A 24,700-nucleotide genomic window follows, 5' to 3' on the forward strand; every position below is an offset into this window, starting at 1 on the left:
TAATAGGACCATTCCCGCCGCCATCACATCTGGTCTGGGAGTGCGCAAGCTGATTTGAAACGACTATCTGCATATTGTCAACACAACAGAGAGACAAAAACAAGTCAGCGTGTCTTACTTATGAAAGCCAACCACTTGTGTCCTTTCCAATATTTGACAAATGACAGCCTGACAGACATTAGGCCTGGCTGGTGAAATAGGCCGGTGCAACTGATCGTTCCTCCAAACGACCAACGCTATCAGTCAGAGCATTTAGTGTAGTATAGGAAAGCTAACGTGAAAAGAAGGCTAAGTAGCACTCAACTCCGTATGTATAGCAGCGAGAGCATCTTCAAGGCCTGTGTGCGAATCACGGATCCATTTTATCTATCAGGTCCTCCTTTTATTGACATAAATAAGAAGACTGCTAAATGCCAGAGTGTTTTGGTTCATTCAAGGACCTGCATTTTTCATATCTCATCACACACACAAAATGGAAGCTCTTTGAAAGGTGTTTTAATGAAATATGATACGCTCTCACAGTCACCTCAGAGCTCAAATAGATCTGTAATTTTTCCTAAATCGACGGCCATTGAAATTCAGATTGACTAGTGGCGTGCGTGCATGGCATTCAGCAGCGATTTGCAAACCAGCCACATGGAGTAACCTCTGTGAATGAACCAGATCCAGAATTTGGTTATTTTTTTTGGGGAGGGGGTGGGGATTTTTCTCCCCATTTTTCTTCTCAGTTGTACTCAACCAATTAATCCATTCTTCTGAGCCGTCTGGGTCGCTGCCCCCTCCCCTGGCGATCCGAGAGGGGAGGGGGGGGCGCTGCAGACTACCACATGCCTCCTCCGATACATGTGGAGTCGCCAGCCACTTCTTTTCACCTGACAGTGAGGAATTTCTCCAGGGGGACGTAGCGCATGGGAGGATCGCGCTATTCCCCCCAGTTCCCCCTCCTCCTGAACAGGCATCCCGACCGACCTGAGGAGGCGCTAGTGCAGCGACCAGGACACGTACCCACATCTGGCTTCCCATCCGCAGACACGGCCTATTGTGTCTGTAGGGACACCCGACCAAGCCGGAGGCAACATGGGGATTCGAACTGGCGACCCCCCTGTTGGCAGGCAACGGAATAGACTGCTATGCTACCCAGATGCCCCAGAATTTGGTTCTCTACTAGTTTATCATCCCCAATTTGGTCCACATCAGTTAAGAACTCATCAAAAGCCATTTGTGGACTTCTGGTTATGGCATCAAGCTGAACGGCGGCACCTCTCCTGCTCTCTTGCTAATTTCAAGACAGTTATTTCAAAATCAACCAACTATTCTTTTGAAAGTCACTTAAATTTAAGTTAGCATCATTAAAAGTAAAATATGCCGAAATATATCAAGAAGTCAGACTTTCAAGCTACCAAGGACACTGTTTCTGACTCGGTCCACAATGAGGAAGACACCATGCTGATGGATACAGGCATCGGACAGGTGAACAACGTTAGCGGCACCGACATTATGAATGGATCAGATCCTTTAAACAGGACGTTCATACAGAAATTCAAGGACATTCTAACATAACTGAACGCGAAGGTCGCATCGCACAGGCCAAGGAGCATGTACCCACCGCCGAGGACGCAATGAGCGATCTGCAATCAAAAATCAACATGCTGGAAGGAAAGGTAAGGTTCCTGGACACCAAGACAGAATATCTGGAGAGCAGAAGCTGATGCAACAACATGAGAGTAGTGGGCCTATGGGAGAAGGAAGAGGGGACGGATCCTTACGTTTTTATGGGAAAATGGTTTGCAGAAACTCTCAACATCAGATTCCACCTGGACTTATCGGCTTAAGTATACAAACAACAAGGAGAATTATATGGGGAACGACAAAAGTTGCGGGGGTGAGGAATCATCAAACACCGGATTCTGTTCCCGGCAAAGCTACACATGACCCACAGAGACTGCGCCCACACTTTTAACACACCGGTGTTCTGTTGATATGCGCTACCTGTTGAGATGTGCTACTTAGTGGTTCTGTGCAAGGTTGGCAAGGTTAGGGTTAGCTCTGCTATCAATTCACACTACGGTAGCATTTTTCAACAAGGCAGCATAAAATGTCCAAACACTGGCACTGGTGGGTATCCGACGATTATAGACACCTGTACACACTGGACAGTGTCCCTCTTCACTTTCATCTTTTAGATGCTATGAATGGTCAATTTTTTGTTTTTTCCCCCCCTTTTTCTTCCTAATTGTATCCGGCCATTTATCCCACTCTTCCAAGCCATCCCGGTCGCTGCTCCACCCTCTCTGTCGATCTGGGGAGGGCTGCAGACTACCACATGCCTCCTCTGATACATGTGGAGTCGCCAGCTGCTTCTTTTCACCTGACAGTGAGGAGTTTCACCAGGGGGACGTAGCGTGTGGGAGGATCGAGCTACTCCCCCCAGTTCCCCCTCCCCCCGGAAGAGGCGCCCCGACCAATCAGAGGAGGCGGTAGTGCAGCAACCAGGACACATAACCCACATCCGGCTTCCCACCCGCAGACATGGCCAATTGTGTCTGTAGGGACGCACGACCAAGCCGGAGGTGACACGGAGATTCGAACCAGCGATTCCCATGTTGGTAGGCAACGGAATAGACCGCCATGCCACCTGGAAACTTGTTTGTTTTTTGTTTTGTTTGCTCCTCTCTTAAAGATAACTAACGGCACACTACCTGACTATGGAGGTAAGCTATTAATATTTTGCTTGGTTGATGAGAGGCCTATTTCGTTTTATACTTTTGTTTTTGTTTTTATTGTATAGGCGTTTTATTACGTTGATATCTATATAAGGACTTAAAATGGTAACTTTCCCGCAGTCATGAACAACTAAGATGAGAATTGGTTTTTAAGTGCGCTGGAAAAAGATAGTAACTGTAATCAACCCTCCGGACTTACCTCCAGCGAGCAGTGGCGAGAGCACAAAAAACATCATGATGAGCCTTGGTACTTGTTTAGTTGGATATTACGGTAGCGATAAAAACTCTGGAGGTGAAACGGGGAGAACAGAACTGCTTTAAGCTTTCTCCAGGGGTGGACTGGGAATAGTAAATACTTGTGATAAGAGTGGGAGACAGAAACGTGGGATGTCTGTGATAATTGGTAGAGGCACAGATTTACTGCGAGACTGCAGAAAACAACTTGCAGTCAAGGCCAAGACTCCTACGTGGATGATCTGGATAATCCTCAACTTCCCTGCAAAAAAAAAAAATCCCCCCCCATTTTTACATGCAATATATTTTGTGGTTTTGTTAATTTTACTGCAGGGAATACCCATATATATATATGGGATAACATAGTCTGCATGAAGAGAACTCAAACGTATATACTAGTTTCAGTGTATTAATGCTTCATTTTACCCCTAAGGATTATATTTAGAGATTCACCTCAAGATCGAACAATCCTAAAACCCCTTTTCAAGCCAGAGGAGACATGGTTTAACAAGCTACATGCAAACACCAATGGATGGTATAAGAGTAGTTAATTATACCTTTAAGGGTTAGCCTTAAAATAGCCCCATAAAGAGGAAAAAAAATCTTAAAGTGGCAGGTAACTGAGCTCAAACCTGTGTTTTGGGATACCCATTACCCAGGAAAACATATCAGTAACCACCCAGCCAATTCTGTATGATTAAAAATGTTGCGAAGCATATAAAACAAAGCTTGAAAAACGCGTAAAAATCTGCAGCGTCCACTGGTTTCAGACTCTGGGGGCGTGGCACCGAAAGGAAGACGGCAACGTCACCAAGGAAGCCGGCCAAAAAATAAAGAAAGGAAAACGGGAAAAATACCCAAAAACGGTCTAACTCCGCAAATCAGTTCTATACATGGTTCAACACATTTTAACATGTCAACAGCAATACATCTCCCACATTTATAAAGTATTTTGAAGCAAATCTGTCAATTTGGTTACCCTGCTCTTTAATGAGCTTAAACATCTTAAATGTATTCTTCTTCTTTCGGCTTGTTCTCTGTTTCTCAAAGGTAACCACAGTGGATTTTATTGTTTCCATCGGTACCCTGTGAAGGGACAGCACCAATGGTGGCCATTGTTAACCCGGGCCTTGACCGATCCAGTACGGTCTTGTCAATCCGCATACTAATTTGGCAAAATTTTATGTCAGATGTCCCTCCTGACACAAACAATACCCTATGGATGGAGGCACAGGTAAACCGCTGGAGGCCATCCCAGTATTCATGGACTTGCGCCCATGCCAGTCATCATTCAAACATCTCAAATGCATGAAAGCCTTTATATCAGAAGAAAAAGGAGGAAGAGAAAGCCACTTGTTGTTCGGTTACAATTCTTTCTCTGCATTTAACCCATCCTAGCAGTGTAGCTAGGAGCAGTGGGTAGCTGCAGCATCCGAGGACCAACTCCAGTTCTGTTTTTTTATTACCTTGCCCAGGGGCACAGGCAGGAGTATGAACCCTAACATGCATGTCTTTTTGATGGTGGGAGGAAACCGGAGCACCTGGAGGAAACCCACACAGACACGGGGAGAACATGCGAATCCACACAGAAAGGACCTGGGACTCGAACCCAGGACCTTCTTGCTGTGAGGCAACAGTGCTAACCACCATGCTGCCTATCAGATTCTGAACACAAAATGAAAAGCTCATGGGCAAGTCAAGTGTATTTTTCACCCCACGGTTCAGGTTGGAGGTGTGGGGCGGCAATATTGTTACACAGCTCACGACAGTTTTGTATGTATTCATAATTTACTGATAAGGAGAGGAGATTCATATTAGCGAATGGGTCCACTTGTGGGGTAGCGGTCTCTATGCTGAATATTTATGCTCCAAATGAAAATAATCCTAAATTCATTAAGAAGAAGGTGTGTGAGTTAATTTTAGAAAAGGCCAAGAGAATTATTCTAATTGGAGGTGATTTTAACTGTGTTTTGTGAAATAGGCTGGTTAAAAAACCACTCTCATTTGCCCCACATTCAGATGTGAGTCAGGCCCTCAAACAAATGACTGAAGACCTGGGTCTCATCACAGAATAGGATCTCTATTCTGTGGGTCTTATTGATGCATGGAGACATATCCAACCAAGAGAACAAGATTACACATTTTAATCGAACCCACACTCCTCATACTCCAGAACTGACTATTTCTTTGCAGCTAAAAATGAGTCTCATAGAGTCCTAGATAGTAAAATACATAACTTAACTTTGAGCAGCCATTCCCTTGTTAGCATGGTATGGGAATTGGGAAGATGTATTAATCCAAGCCGCTAGCGACAAAACGTTTCATTTCTCAATGATACTGCTTTTCAAGATTATACAGAGACAGGATTAGCTCAATACCTTGACTTCAATAACACAAGTGAGACATCAACAGTGATCCCGTGAGAGGTGGCCAAAGTAGATTTGAACTACTACTACTACTACTTTCAGCTGATCCAGTTAGGGGCCGCCACAGTGGCCTCCTCTGTCACACCAGCCACCTGCATGTCCTCCCTCACCACATCCATAAACCTCCTCTTTGGCCTTCCTCTTTTCCTCTTCCCTGGCAGCTCCATATTCAGCATTCTTCTCCCAATATACCCAGCGTCTCTCCTCCACACATGTCCAAGCCATCTCAATCTTGTCTGTCTTGCTTTGTCTCTAAACCGTCCAACCTGAGCTGTCCCTCTAATATACTCGTTCCTAATCCTGTCCATCTTTGTCTCGCCCAATGAAAATCTTAGCATCTTCAACTCTGCCACCTCCAGCTCCACCTCCTGTCTTTTCATCAGTGCCACTGTCTCCAAACCATACAACATAGCTGGTCTCACAACCATCTTGTAAACCTTCCCTTTAACTCTTGCTGGTGTCCTTCTGTCACAAAGCACTCTTGACACTCTTCTCCACCCACTCCACCTTGCCTGCACTCTCTTCTTCACCTCTCTTCTGCACTCCCCGTTACTTTGAACAGTTGACCCCAAGTATTTAAACTCATCCACCTCTACTCCTTGCATCCTCACCATTCTGCTGTCCTCCCTCTTGTTCACGCATATGTACTCCGTCTTGCTCCTACTGACTTTCATTCCTCTTCTCTCCAGTGCATACCCCCACCTCTCTAGGCTCTCCTCAACCTGCACCCTACTCTCACTACAGATCACAATGTCATCCGTAAACATTGCAGTCCACAGAGACTCCTGGCTGATCTCGTCCGTCAACCTGTCCATCACCATTGCAAACAAGAAAGGGCTCAGAGCCGATCCTTGATGTAATCCCACCTCCACCTTGAACCCATCTGTCATTCCAACTGCACACCTCACCATTGTCACACTTCCTTCATACATATCCTGCACCACTCCTACATACTTCTCTGCCATTCCTGACTTCCTTATACAACACCACACCTCCTCTCTCGGCACTCTGTCATAAGCTTTCTCTAAATCCACAAAGACACGATGCAACTCCTTCTGGCCTTCTCTATACTTCTCAATCAAAATTCTCAAAGCAAACATCACATATGTGGTGCTCTTTCATGGCATGAAACCATACTGCTGCTCGTTGATCGCCACCTCTCCTCTTAACCTAGCTTCTATTACTCTTTCCCATATCTTGATCAACTTTATACCTCTGTAGTGGCTACAGTTCTGTACTTCGCCCTTGTTCTTGAAAATCGGTACCAGTATGCTTCTTCTCCACTCATCAGGCATCCTCTCACTTTCCAAGATTGTGTTAAACAATCTAGTTAAAAACTCCACTGCCATTTCTCCTGAACACCTCCATGCCTCCACAGGTATGTCATCTGGACCAACCATCTGGCCTAAGTAGCTCTGAAGGGAAATATAATTCTATTTGCATCAGCTAAGAAGAGACTCAGAGAGGCCAAACGTATAAAAACAAACTAATCAGTTGGAACAAGAGCATTAAGTCCAGCCATCTACAAACAATCCAACTCAACTTCATGAAGCTGAGAGGGCTCTTGGAAATTTGTGTACAGGAAAGACAGAGAGGAATCTAAGATTTTTAAAGCAACACAGCAGGTAAAGCTAGTAGATTATTAGCATTTCGACTCAGGAAACAGACGAGCTTAACAGTTGTACAAAAAAATTAAAAGCGGTAATCCAGAGAAGCACTTTCTTTGTAAACCACATGAGATATGGCAAGCTTTCGCTGCTTTTTATAACAAGCTGTACTCAGACCAGATGCCTATTTATGAAATATAAAATTACTAAAGCTGTCGGATGAGGCATCACAAGCTATAGATGGTCCCATGACAAGAGGGGAAATAGTGGAGGCAATTAAAGAGTTGAATAATGGCAAAAGCCCAGGTCTAGACGGGCACCCTAATGAATACTATAGGGCCCTAAAAGATGAAACCGGATGTAATGCACAGCAGGAAAGGGCTGTATCTCTTACAAATATTACTAACAGCCACAAAAAAAAAAAAATTACAATAAGATGGCTTAAAAGGACCCCCCCCCCACACACACACACACACCTATGCTTAGTGGTTAACAATTGTAAGGAGTATTTATACTAGAGGTGTAACAGTACATGTTTTTGTACTGAACATTTTCAGTATGGGTCTTTCGGTTTGGCACGCAACCGCAGCATGTGTGGAACTTTTGTGTGCGGGGGAATTACATTTAAAACTCCGAGCCCCCCACCGAGCAATTTTCACTAAGGGGCGGATGTTGTACGTGCAGCCTCCAACTAAGCATGCGCCCGCATAATTTAGAACTGAAGGATCATACAGTATATATGGCAAGGACCTGGACAACCGACTATACCCTGAGGTCATCTAATAGGACTTTTTAAAGTGAGACAAAATAAACAGGATATTTTACTTTTTGTTATTTGATTAATATGGATACTTTCCTATGTATATTGGACTGACTATGTATGTCTTTGTAAAATGAACTTATGTACAACCAATGTTTAGTTTTATTTCGATATGTTTGTGTTATTTACATTGGTTATTTTCAGTGTTGTCATGATTATTTCGATCTGTTTTGATTTATTTTTATTCATATTTTCATGTTGAATTGTTCAGATATATAAGGCCTTATAAATACTATAACCCCCTGTAAAGGAAATTGTCAACCTACGTTGAAATATCAGTGATGTAAAAGGGGATATGAGCAATAACTATATGAAGAATAAATTTTAAAAATTAAAAAATCTGTTTGTACAAGCTTCTATTATAAGTAAATACACATCTTGTATATAGTATACATTATTTGTCATGTGTGCTGGGCTGCAGTGTATACCATCTTATAGTGTGCATCGGTTAGAATAAAAATAAACCAATTTGAATCCTTCCTCCAAATAGTTCAAATTGTAATATTTTATATAACCTGCAGTAAGTACTATTTTTAGTCTACATTTAGCCATGCTAATGCAAACTCTCATGGATGTTGAAATTTATACCCGGATGCCAAATGAACTTGCATAACGAAGCATATTCTTATGTTGCCTGCAGAGATGAAAGCATCTCACCACAGATAATATCTAATAGTTTAAAGCCTGCACGAGGTTCGCATTCCTAAATATTCACAAATACACTTAATGTGTGTCTGTATTTCCTGCAAAGGTAATGCATACAAGTAACGTAATGCAAACTGGATTGTAGCATACATAATTTAAAGATATATATTTACAACAGAAGGCACAAGTTTGGAATCTGCTGTCATGCCATTTTTTTTAACAATATTTTTATTGAACTTTGCATATATTTAGCACATGCACACACACAAACAAATAATAACAATAAACAAAATAATGAACATATTTAACAAATAGAACAAAAACACAAGACAAAAAGGGACTCTGCAAGGATGCTGTCATGCCATTTTATATATATATGTGTCTGTGTTTGTGTGTGCATATATATATATATACATATACACATACACACACAGACACACACATATACATAAATATACACACACATACATACATATACATAAATACACACACACACACATATATGTATATATATATATATAGTGGATTTATTTGTCTATACCAAACTGAACAGTATATTAATTTCAATTACATATGCTTAACAATGAGTGCTAATTGACTTAAGGTAATAAAAGACACCAGTTTAAAAGCTTCTCCGGTGCTTTCTTTATATGTTCTGAGGTGCCATAGCGAGCCACGTGTAAGCAGGTTTTCATTTCAACCACTAATTAGTTTGACGGATTTCACGACCCCCCGCGTCTTCCCTTCGAAAATGGGAACTAATCAACCGGTATTGTGTTTGGCCAAAACAAATACAAAACCCAGCATATTCTGACTTCAACAGCACCTGTCACGTAAGTAAGATTCAAGTGTTTGTCAGCCCAAAGCGAGTTGTGTTGTGTGAAAGTGCATACTGGGCTGCGGTATACACTTACTTGAGTAGACGAGCTTGAATCCCTCCCCTGTGCTTTCAGCATCGCTGTAAAATTCCAACCAAAGATGATTTGAGGTGGAAATCAGAGTTAAGCCCAGCATGGACGTCCCTGTAAATGCTCCCAATACGTGAGCCGAGCCGTCTTTGCCGTCATAGATCTGTTGGAGGAATTAAGACAAACGAAATACGAAGAAAACCATTAATTCACTGCAGATACATATTTTTTTTAATATAGTTGTTCAAGGTGAACTGTTGCCATAGGTATGGTAAGAGTGGTTTGTGAATGACAGGGGGCACTGCTTCCAGCCTGGACAATGAAAGCATCAGTTTGACAGATTTCCACTGTAACAAATGAATTAGCCATTGATTATAATTACAGTTAATTATAATTAACTAGCAAAAATAATGCCCCCCTACTCCAAAGTCATGGGTTGCATTTATGATGTTTTTTCTTTTGTCAAAGAGCTATTATTTCTGAAACTAGGGCCCTCTTTTTTGAATCTCTACACACAAAAACCAGAAACACACAAAATAACTTACATCTCTTGCAAAAGCAAAAATTCAAAACTATATAAACTCTTCTGCAATTGGTATTTTTGCATCACAACTTTACACACATACGCCAAATAAACAAATAGCTCTTTCCACATGCCAACTGCACACTGGTGTGCTCAGTATAAAACACTATTATCAACAGTCTTTTGCATATTCAGTTGTAGCATGCTTTAAACACAGACTACGAACACAAATGCAACGGGGAAACAAACAATTTTATTTATTCTCAATGCTCATATACTCATAACAGTATCAGACACAATTACTTTAAGTGAAGATGACACGAACATTGTTACTGTATTGTACTGTAAACAAAATACAGCATGTTGCAATTACAGTCCATCCCATCACCACAGCACCTCATCAACCTCACAAGCGATGATGTCCTCTCTGGCCACACACTGGGGGAAGTACTGCCTTGAGTGGTGTAGCCAGCCCTGGCATGCCTCCATATCAATGTGGCCACAGGCCTCTTCCATCCAGTTGTGCATTGGTAGGGTTGGCGGTCACATACCTTCCAACGCCATGCCGAAAAGAACTCCGGAAGGGAACAACTTGAAATTGTGGGTGATTGTCGAACCAATTATGGACCACAGTAGCGCGATGGGAACTTATGTTGTCCCATATGACAACAAACGTGGAGTACCCTGGCACATTTCTCTGGTCACTGGGAATGAGGACGTAATGCAGGATGTCAAGGAAGCTCATAATATGAGCTGTGTTTCTGGGCCAAGAGTGGCATGGTGGTGAAGGACACTATTCTGGCCAATTGCAGCACACATTGTGAAGTTGCCACCACACTGCCCAGCAACATGGGCAACTGCATGTGCCCGATGATGTTTCTCCCCCAGCGTCTGTTTTAGTCCAGTTTTAAGCCTCCATTGTTGTGCAAACCAAAGAGCAAACACGAATCCTATTTATAGTCACATGTGCATTCTGGGTGCAGGCAGGGGTGTACTGGGAAAGAAATTCAGTCCTGGACTTCACCACTGGGCCTGGGGGGGGGGGGTTGATTATATATGTACATTATATACTGCAGTCAGTTACAGTTGGGGGGGTTAATGTAATTACAGGACATAGCCTGCTAGATTTAGCTCCCTAGTCCTCGCTGGTAACGATAGTCTTTATTGTTGAGAGGTGATTCCGAACCTATCAAAAGGCTTTTGCAATGGAAAGTGGCATATGTCTATTTCAGGACATATTTCAGTAGGCACAGACCTATATTAAAACACGCCATCAGCAGCATGACTTAAATAGTAACAAGTTGCCTATCAGGGGGTCGATTTGTAACCACAAGTTAGAGCAGTTTTAACTGAAAATGTAGCCTAGCCTATAATTTAACGTCCATCTTACTGCTTCAGACTGCTCCTCTTAAATACTGCTGGCCACTTGAGGATGCGGACGCCCAAACAGTATGTCGATTTTTATGGCGCACGTCCACGGCGCGCGTGCAACTGCTGCCTTGGGCTACGCGTCGCAAAGACTTCAGAGGGATGTTTAGCAGGACACACTGATGTATGGACACACCGAGGACAACAAATAACATTACAGGGGTGAGGACATGCCATAGCCGAGTTTTACCCATGACCCTTCTAGGACATGACTAATCGCTGGAACATAATCACTACTTGCTGTGGTCCCCCGCCTTTCTCATTGAACACCGCCTTGCTCCACCTACATGTCCAGCACAGGTGCACTGTGGGTCTCACGGTTTCATGCTCGTTTACATTTGAAAGTCTGTGCCTCTAACGCCTGCCTCTTTTTCTTTTTTTTATATATCCATAATTTTTTGGCGCATTCTCTACTTTTTCACATGTTCTTGTCCATGGCTTTCGTTGGCAAGCTCACTGTCCCGCACTACTTTTGCATTAGTCGAGAACGTTAATGCACATTAACCAGCTTTGTTGTGATTGGCCCGTGAGCCCGGTCCTGGAACACACACACAGCAAGCTCTCATGCACACCCCAAATGGTGCGGGTTTTTTTTTTTTTTTTTGATGGTCCACCGGCCCACTGATGCGGCGGCCCATCGGGATTTGTCCCGCCACGCCCGACGGCCAGTACACCACTGGGTGCAGGTAATCGATAATTGAGTGTGATATTTCAACGGCAGTGTTTAGCAAACAACACACACGCTTTTAGTTTTGAATCATGTGTCTAATGTAAATGACCGTGTGTAGCTATTTGCAAAAAGTGTGTTGTAGAATTTCAAACAAACTGTAAGTTTAAAGGTGTGTGTGTGTGTGTGTGTGTGTGTGTGTGCGCGGGGGGGGGGCGCAGGGGGAGTCGAACCGCCAACAGCATCGCATGGGGACAGTGTCTGTTTGTGATTGTGTGTGAATGTGTCCATCTGGGTATGTTTACATGTGTGTTAACTTGTAAGTTAACATGTGCTAGTATTTCTTAACATGTGTGTGTGCGTAGTGTGTGTGTGTGTAAATGTGTGTTAATGTCTTTTAATGTGTCATTCTGAGCCTCTAAGTGCAAATGTTGACATGGACATGTTTTTGTGTGTTTGTGTGTGTGTGTGTGTGTAAATGTGGGTTAATGTATTTTAATGTGTCATCCTGAGCCTCTTTCCCTGTTTCAGGCGAGTGCAAATGTTGACATGGACGTGTGTGTGTGTGTGTGTGTGTGTGTGTGTGTGTGTGTGTGTGTGTGTGTGTGCATACACGCACCTTGAGTATGTCCCCCTGGGCTAGATGGAAGGTACGAGCTGAAATGTTTATGCCCTTCCCAGCCTGCACCTGGAGTCCAAAAGAAAAAAGAAAGAAAGAAGAGAATCACACTGTGATATGTCTACCACGTCACTTCAGCGAGCGTTCACAAAGTTCTGGGAACAATAAAAAAAAAAGAACCGCCACGGACTCCCATAATGAGCCTCACATTTGCACCACAATCAAACACTTGGAGTCCGCGCCGGGTGTCCTAGGACGGCTGTAAAGCGCGGTTGACGCAGCGTTACTATTTCTCATCTGGTACACTCCATTAAAATTCAGGGATGAACAGATCCATTACCTGGATACTGTAGATGCACTCATGGTTGTTGTCATAGTTCATGGCGTAGTTGGGGGAAAGAAGAATCCCTTCATTATTCACAACCGAGGAGCCGCACTCCGCTGGCGTCAGAGAGCGAGAGAGAGAGGAAAGGGAAAAAAGAACAATAGAAAGAGGAACGGATGAGAAAACGATCAGACCGATTCCACGATAAGAATGTGAAGAATTAATGGAGCCGGGCTGCTGCAGATTTTCCCCCCTTCTTTAAATCCTATAAGGCGATGTGAAGGAGTAGTGAAAAAAAAAAAAAGGGTAAGTTGGAAGTGAGGGAATAAATCTGAAACACATTTTTCTCAATTTTTTTTATCTTTATTTTTATTTTTTGCTGCAATAAAACAGGTTTCCCGGTTATCGTGGATGCGGGTGTGGAAAATAAATAAGGAAGAATAATGTCCTGACGTGTTTGTTTCCTCTTTGACATTTTGGCCTTTAGAGGAAAAACAAAAATTCTCGTTTTTCCTCCAGTGTGTACGTATATGGTGTGTTTGTGTGTGTGTGTGTGTGTGTGTGTGTGTGTGTGTGTGTGTGTGTGTGTGTAAAAGACAGAATGCTTGTGTTTCAATGTTCTCATGTCATTATTAAAATCCAATACAGTCATATTATTACCAGCTGTACAATAGCAGGAATCAGAAACACTTTATTTGTCGTTTCATTTCATGCACTTGCACACACGAAATGAAATGAAACATTGTTTCCCCCCAGCCCACAGCAGTGCAACACACATCCAAAAACTACAAGAACACATATAGCCAAACTAACACACAGTATATCCACACCAAACAAAAAAAGAAAATCACTGTCTGAGAGAACCAACGCCAGGATGACTGTCGGAACTGCATGGGCTAGCAGTTAGCTTAGCCTGCCCCACTTCCGTGCCCCATCAGACTGCCGTTGATGTTTCCTTTTTGGGACACAGCTCCGGGCAGGGCCGTGGTCCTTGGGCCCACTGGACACAGCAGACCAGGCTCTCCCAGTCGATCCAACTCAAGCTCTCCTATCCAGACACCCTCGACACACCTCCCCGCACGCCACATGACGACACTAAAACTCGGTCAACACTAGGCGAGGCCGCCGCCAGACCCCACTTGGTGTTATCGGAACTGCCGGTCTGCATGGGCTAGCAGTTAGCTTAGCCTGCCCCACTTCCGTGCCCCATCAGACTGCCCTTGATGTTTCCTTTTCGGGACACAGCTCCGGGCAGGGCCGTGGTCCTTGGGCCCACAGGACGCAGCAGACCAAGCTCCCCCAGCCGATCCAGCGCCAGCTCTCCCACCCAGACACCCTTGACACACCTCCCCACGATGACACCAAAACACGGTCGACGCTGGCCAAAGCCGCCGCCACATCAGCCTCGGTGTTATCGGAACTGCCGGTCTGCTTGGGCTAGCAGTTAGCTTAGCCTGCCCCACTTCCACGTCTTGTCAGATCGCCCTCGGTGTTACCTCTTTGGGCACAGCTCCGGGCAGGGCCGTGGTCCTTGGGCCCACAGGACGCAGCAGACCAAGCTCTCCCAGCCGATCCAGTGCCAGCTCTCTCCGCCATCAAACGAAGACACAAACTTAGACGCAGACGTGGACAAAGACACTGCATGGACGGTACTGGGTGAGACCGCCACAAACGTGAATTTTCGCCGCCATCATGCGTCACGTTGTTATTGCAACTGTATAAGGCGCACATGTGTGTATTGTATAAAAACAAAAAGTGTTGAAAATGCAAGTGTGGGTCAGTTAAAAGACGAGTGTGTGTGTCGTTTCCCTGTGTGTGCGTGTGTGTGTGTGTGTGTGTGCGTGTGTGTGCGTGTGTGTGTTTGTGGTCATGCGGGGCGGGTGAATGCACTGACTCTGTAAAACTGTCATATAGGAGCCGCCTGGTGTTGTCCAGGACGACTGGCAGGTTGTAAAACTCACAAACTAATTTACCTAAAGATTCCCTCTCCCTTCCCTCCCTCTCTCCCTCTCTCTCCTCACCACACTCTTCCACTCACTATCTACCTCTCTGTCCCTCCCTCTCTCTTCATCTCTTTCTCTCAATCCTTCTATATCTCTGCTGGTGTAATAGTCATATTCTAGCTGTCATATCATCAATAAATCACACGGCCAGTTTCCATTTAGAAAATTACCTCTCTACGCTCTGTCGTTCCTCTGTAAATGCTTCTCTCTCTCTCTCTCTCTCTCTCTCTCTCTCTCTCTCTCTCTCTGTTGCTCTATGAAAAAAAGGCTCTTGCGCCCTCTTCCCTTTCCATCCTCCACGCATCTTCCCCCAACATCTCCGCACGCGTTTTCTCCTTTCCCCTATCCCCCCCCCTTTTCTTTTCCATGCTCTGATCCCGTCCACTTTTCCCCCAATCTCATCTCCTCTAATCCTCTCCCTCCCCTCAGCCGGAGTACTCAGTGTAGCTCATTATCGAAGTAGCGTGACTGATAAATACAGCCGCTATCGACGGGGTAGAAGGGTCACACGCCGCTTGTTTGATCCGTCGGAGGAGGCGAGGTACTGCTCTGCAGACGCCGGGACTCAGTCATTACGGACTGCGGCAAGCTGGACCGCGGGACTTGACGTTAGTCAGGAGGCAGCGGGAGCCAAGAGTGGCCGGGGCGGCGCACCTGAGCCCAATTAACCTCTTCCCTTTTTATGGGTGTGTTTCAGCGGGTACAGGGAAAGGAGCCTGGAAACAGATCAAGGAACTGGACTGTGTACACTTGTGTGTGCGTGAGCCTGAAAAAGCTGTGTGCTGGACTGCTAGTTTACAAGGAACCAAAAGTGGCCTTTATTATCATCATGAATGTATTGTGAAAATAGAAAAAAATATTATTTATTGTCCTTCTTGAGGAAATTTGTATGTACATCAAACACAAGTATACCTCCATACATATTTTCATCTACACATCCATTGAATTATAGATGGGACCACTGGCATGACTAAATACACAAACACGTGTATACACGGGTACAAACAGGGAGTTTCATGGGGGTATTCTGTTAAAGAGGTGCTGTGGTAGAGGGGATGAACCTCCAGCCAAAGTGGACTTTTCTGCAGGATATGGACCTGTACCTACAGCCAGATGGGAGTTAAGTGAAGAACAGCTTGGGGGTGGGGGGGTGGGGGGGGTCTGGGGTTGTGTGCTAAATAAGCACTATGTAAGTCTGAGAGGTTCTGGGTGGGACCACCAGTGACTTTGTAGGCAGTGTGTGTGTGTGTGTGTGTGTGTGTGTGTGTGTGTGTGTGTGTGTGTGTGTGTGTGTGTGTGTGTGTGTGTGAGACGTGGTCAGTGGAAGTTAATATGGTAAAGAAACAGACAGCGCAGTGCAGTAGTATGGGGCAGCAACAGAAGGTTTGGCACAGGGTAACATGACTGAAATACTACACTGAGGACAAAGCAACGATGTCATGTTAACTTTGACTGGGAATAAACACACACAGCTACATCACAACACTTCTCTCATCAGTATCCAGCCCAGATCTGTACCGAGATTTGGTGGCATACACACAAGCTGCCAGATCGAACACATCCGGCGACTTTCTGTGTAACTCAGAGAGGGTAGATTCTGTAGTTTCAAGTTAGGCTGTCATTTATCTCGTCACTTTTAGGGAAAAAAGAGGAGTCTTTTATTTTATTCTCTTTATATTGTTATTCAATAATACAGCAGGTTTCGAAAAACGTTTTGGGCTATGCGTGCAATTTAGCTAAAATGTTAAATCGCAGAAATCTGATCCCGTGTTTGTGAAAGTCAGAGGTAGCAGAAAAAGTTTCACATTTATGTCGTGATCACAATGGACTGCTTACTAATATGTTATTTTCTTGCAACTAATATTTAAAAAGTTGTCAGTGGAACAGTTTGTAAAACGAAGCGAGAGCTTCAACTGATCGCTGCTTACTATGCATTCACGCTACACATCAGCTCCCGCTCTTAAGCACTTTTCTCCAAGGAAAATGAAGGAATGAAAAGCACGTACCAACACATCTGGGCAGCGGGGCGCTCCACATTCTCCGACCCCCTCCTAGGCAGATTAACTCTGGAGCCCCCTCTAGGCGGTAACCCATATTGCAGGAAAACGACAGCGTGTCTCCGACGCCAAAACTGTAGCCGTTTCTCCTGCCGAACCGAGGCATTCCAGGGTCCTCACATGGCTCCAGAGTATACTCTGTTAAAAACCAAACACATAAGGTGATGTTAAAAATTATATATTGTGCATGAGTGTGCAGAGGTGCTATTATTTGCATTTGAACATTCAGGAAAGGTCTATATCTACATTTGTATTTCGATAAAACTCGAGTGTAACTATATTATATAAAAGAGTAACTAGCCATACATCCATTTTCCAAGCCGCTTATCCTAATCAGGGTCGCGGGGGTGCTGGAGCCTATCCCAGCAGTCACTGGGCGGAAGACAGGGAAACACCCTGGACAGGTCACCAGTCCACCACAGGGCTGGCACGTTCACACCCAGGGACAATTTAGTACGGCTAATTCACCTGACCTACATGTCTTTGGACTGTGGGAGGAAACCGGAGCACCCATAGGAAACCCACGCAGACACGGGGAGAACATGCAAACTCCACACAGAGGAATTAATAATAAATTAATATTAATTACCATTTTATTAAGTGTAACTATATTATATTAAATATTTCTAGCCTAGCTGCACTTACAGTGAACACAAAACATACCCATGTACATTTTTAAACGTGCAGTATCAGTAGTTTTAAATGTATTAAAAAAAACTTGCAGATATTTGAAAGGCTGATTTTCAAGTAGAAAAATAACTTGTGGATATTGAAAAAAATAACAAATAAATGAAAAAAAAAACAAAACCTAAACTCTCATTTAGTGCAGACTAAGCCCCCCACCATCCCCTAAACCTGTCAAGGACTCAATTCAATTCACTCACCGCCTCCCTTTCTATACAGTGAAGAGCGGCTAGTCAGATAAAGTTGCGAGCTTGACAAACTTTGTTAGATTTACAGTGATAGCTACCTGACCTTGCGGCGAGTTTTGATTGTCAGAGACCAAAACGCAGGTGGGAATTTGGGGATAGAAATTGTAATAATAATAATAATAAAAAAGTCAGCACTGTAGCTCTCCCTGAAAGTCTGCCAACAAAAACTAAGGGGCTCGCCAAGTCTTCCTCACTCTCCTTAGTCTGGAGGTTACCAACTGAGTCCTCAGCAAGAAAAAGCAGACAATTAAGGCAAACTAGAAAACACATCAACTAAATGGAGAGGATTAGGCTCTGCTTCACCACTTAGTCTCTAAACTTTAACTAATCGCTCGACAGATGCATGTTAATGCTGCCTTAGGGAAAATGTGCGATGGCAATGTGTTTCTGCATGCAAATAATTCAGCAGCATGTTAGCTAGCTGATGCTTGCTGCCTGCGACATATAGCTGCGATGCAAGTAAGTCCCACAGCTCCAAATGTTGACACAGATCAAATCAGATGGAAACCCCCCATGACAAACCTAATTTTTAACACGCCAAGGTAAAACCAGACTACAGAGGAAAAGGCAAGACGAGAGAAAAATCAACCAGCCCCCTGGGCAACATCATGATGAGCTGACCCAGCGCTTGACAGATTCGGGTTCAGACACCAACGTTTCCACCTAGCCTCATAAAAGCGTACTAGTGTAGTGACTGCGCGACCATTAAGGAAGTGATGTTTTGAAATATAAAAGTCAAAATACTGCTAATGGCGCCATTAATCATTCAGGAATTCATTAGCCGTAATGCGTTTGGATTCGTCCGCGGCTTTATAAAGCACACAGCATCACAGATTGTGAAAAATGACGGGGAAAAATAATGCCCCGATGTGACAGTTTTGCCCTTAGAGTGAAAAAGAAAAATTTTCTTTTTTTACTAAATCTCCTACTGGCTGCAGTTTAGACATCTTTAGCTAAAGTTCTGCAAAAATAAAACTTAAATCGTCACATACAAATACTAACATATCAATCAGTCAAGAGCAAACAAGTAAAAAAATGCTTCTTTCAGTTGCAGTACTTCCCACTTCTGACTGAATGACCTTACATTTCCTTAAAGTGGCAATGGCCCCGTAGTGATAGCGTCTTTTATGAAGGGACACACTGACGCAAAAAAATGTACATAACATACATAAGCCATTTTATTCATCCATTTATTTATCGGTCCGGTTCGGTTATAATCGTTAATCTAAAAATTTAATTTTAATAATTTTTTTCTCACATTTAATAGGCCCTTTGCATTGTTAAATCAACCAAAACTGCACCTGACAACACTTGCCATCCTGTAATAACCACTGAAAGCCAACATTTCGACTGAAACTACTTAAAAACTACCTTTAAACTGTATTTTTAACTACACTATTAACCAAATCCTCACTGAAGCGGACTTAAGTGTAACTGAACTCTAAAGCAAGTTGAAAATACGGTGATAAAAATGAATAAAGCAAATAGAAATGTATAGTAAAGCCACACCTTGATATCACTTCTGAAATGTTTTGTAAAATTCCCGAGGTAAAAACGAGAAAAAAAAAAAAAACGTAAATTTGGGGGAACCTGTGTATTAATGTTACTGCATCTATGTACTGAGAGACTGAGAGAAGAAGACTCGCTCCCCGACCAGAGGAGCTGAACACGTGCCGCCAAACAGTTAAACAGCAGAGCATTTACCAGAGAAAGTTATGTTGAAGCCGTCGTATGAAATGGAGAAGTCGGAGATGAATCGCAGCTGGGCTTTGAAGTTGCCATAGAGACCGGCGTTGATGTTACCAGGCAACTCGCTGCCGGTGAGGCGAGCCAGCGACTGCAGGAAACTGCCGTTCTCGGTAACCAAGAGGTAGTCGTGTTGGTCCTCAAGATGGAAGGAGTTGAATTGAAACTGTACTCCTGTTAGAGGGAGGGAGAGAGAGAGAGAGAGAGAGAGAGAGAGAGAGAGAGAGAGAGAGAGAGAGAGAGAGAGAGAGAGAGAGAGAGAGAGAGAGAGAGAGAGACAGAGAGAGAGTAGCAGGACACCTTCAATACAGTAATTAGTACTGTGAGAATCACATTGTTTGACCGCAATTTACTGACACAGTAATGGGATAATTTCACAGCTCCAAACGGTCCATCAATACACAGTGCTTCAGGGAATAAGCCAACAAATTTGCCTCTCCACACCTTTTACCAACATAGCTAATGTCATGACAGGCTAACAAAAATACACAATTGCTTAGAGAGTCTGCTTTACAGCCAGTTCACGAACTGAAAAATCCATTTTATACATATGCATGCCACCTGCTCATTATACATCTGTGACCCCCCCCCCTTACTACTCTCTCCGTCCGCGCGTGTCCCTTACCTTTTCCATGGCTGACTTCCACGGTCCAGGTGCAGTTGAGAGATGATGGGTAGCTGTCTGGATAGCCGGGACTAAGGATGGTCCCCCAGGGCCCTCTAACATCACCTCCACATAGGGCTAGATTGTGAGTGAGCAGAGGAGAGGGAGAGAGAGCGAGGAAGAGAAGGATAAAGACACATATAATCACTAATAAATTCTGGCTAGCGAGGGTACAGAATGGATCCCTATGGGCCCCTAACGTCACCTCTACACAGAGCTAAATATGCATATACACTGAGAGAAGAATAGAGAGAGAAATGTGCAGGGAGGAAAATAAGGCGAAGATTAGATTAGGGTGGGTGTCTGGGAAGTCGGCATGAATCCCACACGGACCTCCAATATCACCGACAGATACCGTGGGGCTAGACGCACAAGCTAAGTTTAATGATAAACATGGTGTTTTCGAATGGCACAATGATGCATGTCTTCCAAACAACTAAGTTTCACTTGAGCAGCTCAGTTTGATGAGCTCCCCTCCTCCTCCTCCTCCTCCTCCTCCTCCTCCTCCGAGAGAGAGAAAGAGAGAGAGAGAGAGAGAATTACAAGCTTGAAGACAATCTCTGGTATCCTCCCCTGACATCAGATTTGGAGAGTGCTGCGGTGAGCCTTCTGTGATGATCTGTGAGGACCGTTTGGAGATGTTTCAACACTTCAGAACAATAAAGTTCCAACTTTCAAGCACCGAAAAATAGGTGTGAAGCTACCGTACTTACCATTACACAGGAAATACCTGTGACAGAGTACACACACTATCTATCTATCTATCTATCTATCTATCTATCTATCTATCTATCTATCTATCTATCTATCCCATCACGTCTACTTATCTATCGATCTATACCATCACATCTATCTATAGATCTATCTATAGATCTATCTATCTATCTATCTATCTATCTATCTATCTATCTATCTATCTATCTATCTATCTATCTATCTATCTATCTATCTATCTATACCATCACATCTATCTATACCATCACATCTATCTATACCATCACATCTATCTATCTATCTATCTATCTATCTATCTATCTATCTATCTATCTATCTATCTATCTATCTATCTATCTATCTATCTATCCCATCATGTCTACTTATCTATCTATCTATCTATCTATCTATCTATCTATCTATCTATCTATCTATCTATCTATCTATCTATCTATCCATCCATCCATCCATCCATCCATCCATCCATCCATCCATCCATCCATCCATCCATCCATCCATCCATCCATCCATCTATCTATCTATCTATCTATCTATCTATCTATCTATCTATCTATCTATCCATCCATCCATCCATCCATCCATCCATCACGTCTATCTATCTATCTATCTATCTATCTATCTATCTATCTATCTATCTATCTATCTATCTATCTATCTATCTATCTATCTATCTATCTATCTATCTATCTAATATACCATCCCATCTATCTTTCTCTCTCTCTCTCACATCACATATCTATCTGAATTTGTAAAATACTACATCTTGTTATTCAACTTTTCTGAAAAATAAAACATTACAAAATGTGCTCGGTATCATCGGCAGAAAGAAAAGAAGCCCATTCAGCAAGCTTTGTGAAATGCTCTTTGTTGGGTAGAATAAATAAGCCTTGTCCCTTCAACCCGTCTGGTGCCACCTTAGCAGTCACTTATTCAGACAAATGAACGCCTTCACAGAGAGCACTGAAACCCCAGCCGAAAACAGAGTAGAACTCTGCTGGAACCTGCACACTCTGTGCCCAAGACCAAGTGTGCGGATTGTTATGAAACACAACGCAGGGGATGTGCGCTCGCACAGGGCCACGCAGGAAAAAGGCTCAGTGAGCGGAGCAAATGCGCGGCAGAAAATCTGCCGTCAGTCCCGTACAGACTAATGGACGCATGTGTTGCTTGGTGGTCCATTTACACTCGCTCCAATGGTACCGCTCACACTTGGCTGGCTTCAACTTTTACCACCCATCAGTTTCTCCTCCAGTGTTAAAGGCCTTTCATAGTCAAAAGGTCCCCTGACATTTACCCCGGCGGGCTTCAGGGACAAGGACAAACCTCCTCCTGCAGCTGCAGCGCCCACCACCGAACCGAAGCAGCAAACCTGGCCGAAGTGTCCTTGAGCAAAATATGAAATCCTGTCTAACTCTGAAGGATTTCTTCTTCTGCAGATCATCACGTGGTTACAAACTTCGGGGTATTTTCGGAGTGGTGTTTCTTCGGTGAGGTCAGTGGAAAACCTCCGGAAGGCGCAGTGGTCGAGTAATCTCTTTGCTTTCCCCCTCCTCAACCCAGCGGTTTCTCAGCACCGGCCTTTCTCTCGGTGCTCCTCCAACTCCGCACGATCACAAATGAGGTCAGTCAAATGATTTGAGAAAAGGGAAAGACCACAAAAAAGCACACACATGCATCAACACTACAGAAGAAAAAAAACACAATGGGTTTTGACAACATCAGCGTCCCCCCCCCAAAAAATGGCGGCGAGCTGGCAGAATATTCCTGTGCAACTCTTCTTCTCTGAGTTATGTGCAGAGATACATGCACACACGTACTCTCTCTCACACAAACACACACACACACACACACACGCTAAACACATGTCCACGAGTGCACACACAAATGGACGACTACATGTCAATGCAAGCAGCACGGAAGTACATCCATAGACTACACAATGCAGTGTACACAAATGCAGAAACATGCATGCCTGCACACAAACTCACACACATGCATTCCAACACGCACACACACGCACACACACACACTTTGTCGAACACTGAAAAGCACTTACACTGTCAAAATCACACACACACACGTGCATATTCGCACACAAACACACACAGTCATCAATTATTAAGCGGACCAGCTCTCTGCCAGGAAGCTTTTAATGCTGGATGCTGATCTATGGAGGAAGTCTGAACGACTACATGCATCCTTCATCTCCTTCCTCCCCTCTTTTATATTCTCCCTCTTTTCTCTCTTCCGGTAACTCCTTCTCTGCTGCGCCTCTCTGTCACCAGTCTTTCTGTCTTTGTCTCCATTTTTTATTCCCTCTTTTTCTCCCCAACTGTAGTTGGCCAATTACCCCACTCTTCCCAGCCGTCCCCGGTCGCCCCCCCCCCCCCCTGCAGACTACCACATGCCTCCTCCGATACATGTGGAGTCCCCAGCCGCTTCTTTTCACCTGACAGTGAGGAGTTTCGCCAGGGGGACGTAGCACGTGGGAGGATCACGCTATACCCCCCAGTCCCCCCCCCCGAACAGCCACCCCCGACCGACCAGAGGGGGCGCTAGTGCAGCGACCAGGACACATACCCAACAGCCGGCTTCACACCGCAGACACGGCCAACTGTGTCTGTAGGGACGCCCGATGGTAACACAGGGATTCGAACTGTCGATGCCCGTGTTGGTAGGCAACGAAATAGACTGCCACGCCACCCAGACGCCCGTCTATATTTTTTTCCCATTTTCACCCTGCTTCTCTCTAAATATCGAAGTAACAGGTAATCTAGTGAGAAACGAACTTTTTGGACCGCAGGACGGCTCATATTTAATGGCATTTCAGTGCTTTACCCTTGATTGTTCCTCCCCAATTACAGTAAGGGAAAATGGCTTTTGCTTGTGTGGGCTCATTACAAAACGGGCCAGCAGCAGGCGTGCGCCCCGCTGATGGGTGTTTCTAAATGCGGCGCTTGATGTCTGTGCACTCAGAACCCTCTTAGAGGGAAACCGCAGCCGTTCCCACACAGCTGCCAGATTAAAACGCGGTTAGGAAGTGTCTGTGTGTGCGAGCAAGCCGATCAGGACAAACCGCCACATTACTGACTCATCTCTGCTCCCCTCCCCCCCCCTCCCCCGCCTCCTCGTGGGCTGCGGGGCAGGGGGAGAGAGTGGGAAAGTGGGGGCGAGAGGAGAGAGCGAGAAAAGGTGACATTTCCACCTCTATACCCTTAGCAACTCCTGTCGCCCCCCCCCCCCCACCACCCCACCCCCTCACTACTTGATTGGAAAGAGGAGAGAGGAGGTGACAGCCACCGCAGGGCCCTTGCCAACCCCGCCTCAGACCTTCCTATGTTTATGGTTCACAGGGAAGAGGAGGGTGACAGGAGGCACACAGGTAAAAGCCGCTACGCATGCACTCACTCACACACACACACACACACACACGCACACAAACAGACACACACAAGCCAAAAGAGAGCTCCACAGCTACTATGGACAGAGGCCCGTACCACATTACTGATGATTTAAAGGTGGCTCACATCCACAGGTGTTGGTCGACACGTGTTTATTTGTCCGCCTGTGTGTTCTACTGTAAACCAGTCACATACAGCAGAATGTAACTTGAACCACACGTCTTCATGAATCAACTG

General features: G+C 44.4%; 1 protein-coding gene across 1 annotated transcript in view; it reads right to left on the bottom strand.

Annotated features, from left to right (window-relative positions):
- The window catches only part of LOC130128423 (CUB and sushi domain-containing protein 3-like), a 502,508-nt gene that overhangs the window by 117,434 nt on the left and 360,374 nt on the right, over window positions 1–24,700 (bottom strand). Inside the window, exons 19-24 of the mRNA XM_056298036.1 lie at window positions 20,289–20,405; window positions 19,622–19,837; window positions 16,935–17,123; window positions 12,941–13,041; window positions 12,601–12,669; window positions 9,370–9,526 (exon numbers count right to left, since the gene is read on the bottom strand). Of these exons, the coding sequence (XP_056154011.1) occupies window positions 9,370–9,526; window positions 12,601–12,669; window positions 12,941–13,041; window positions 16,935–17,123; window positions 19,622–19,837; window positions 20,289–20,405 (849 nt within the window). The remainder of the gene's footprint in view (window positions 1–9,369; window positions 9,527–12,600; window positions 12,670–12,940; window positions 13,042–16,934; window positions 17,124–19,621; window positions 19,838–20,288; window positions 20,406–24,700) is intronic.

The sequence above is a fragment of the Lampris incognitus genome, chromosome 18 (assembly GCF_029633865.1).
Source record: "Lampris incognitus isolate fLamInc1 chromosome 18, fLamInc1.hap2, whole genome shotgun sequence".
Lineage (NCBI taxonomy): Eukaryota > Metazoa > Chordata > Actinopteri > Lampriformes > Lampridae > Lampris > Lampris incognitus.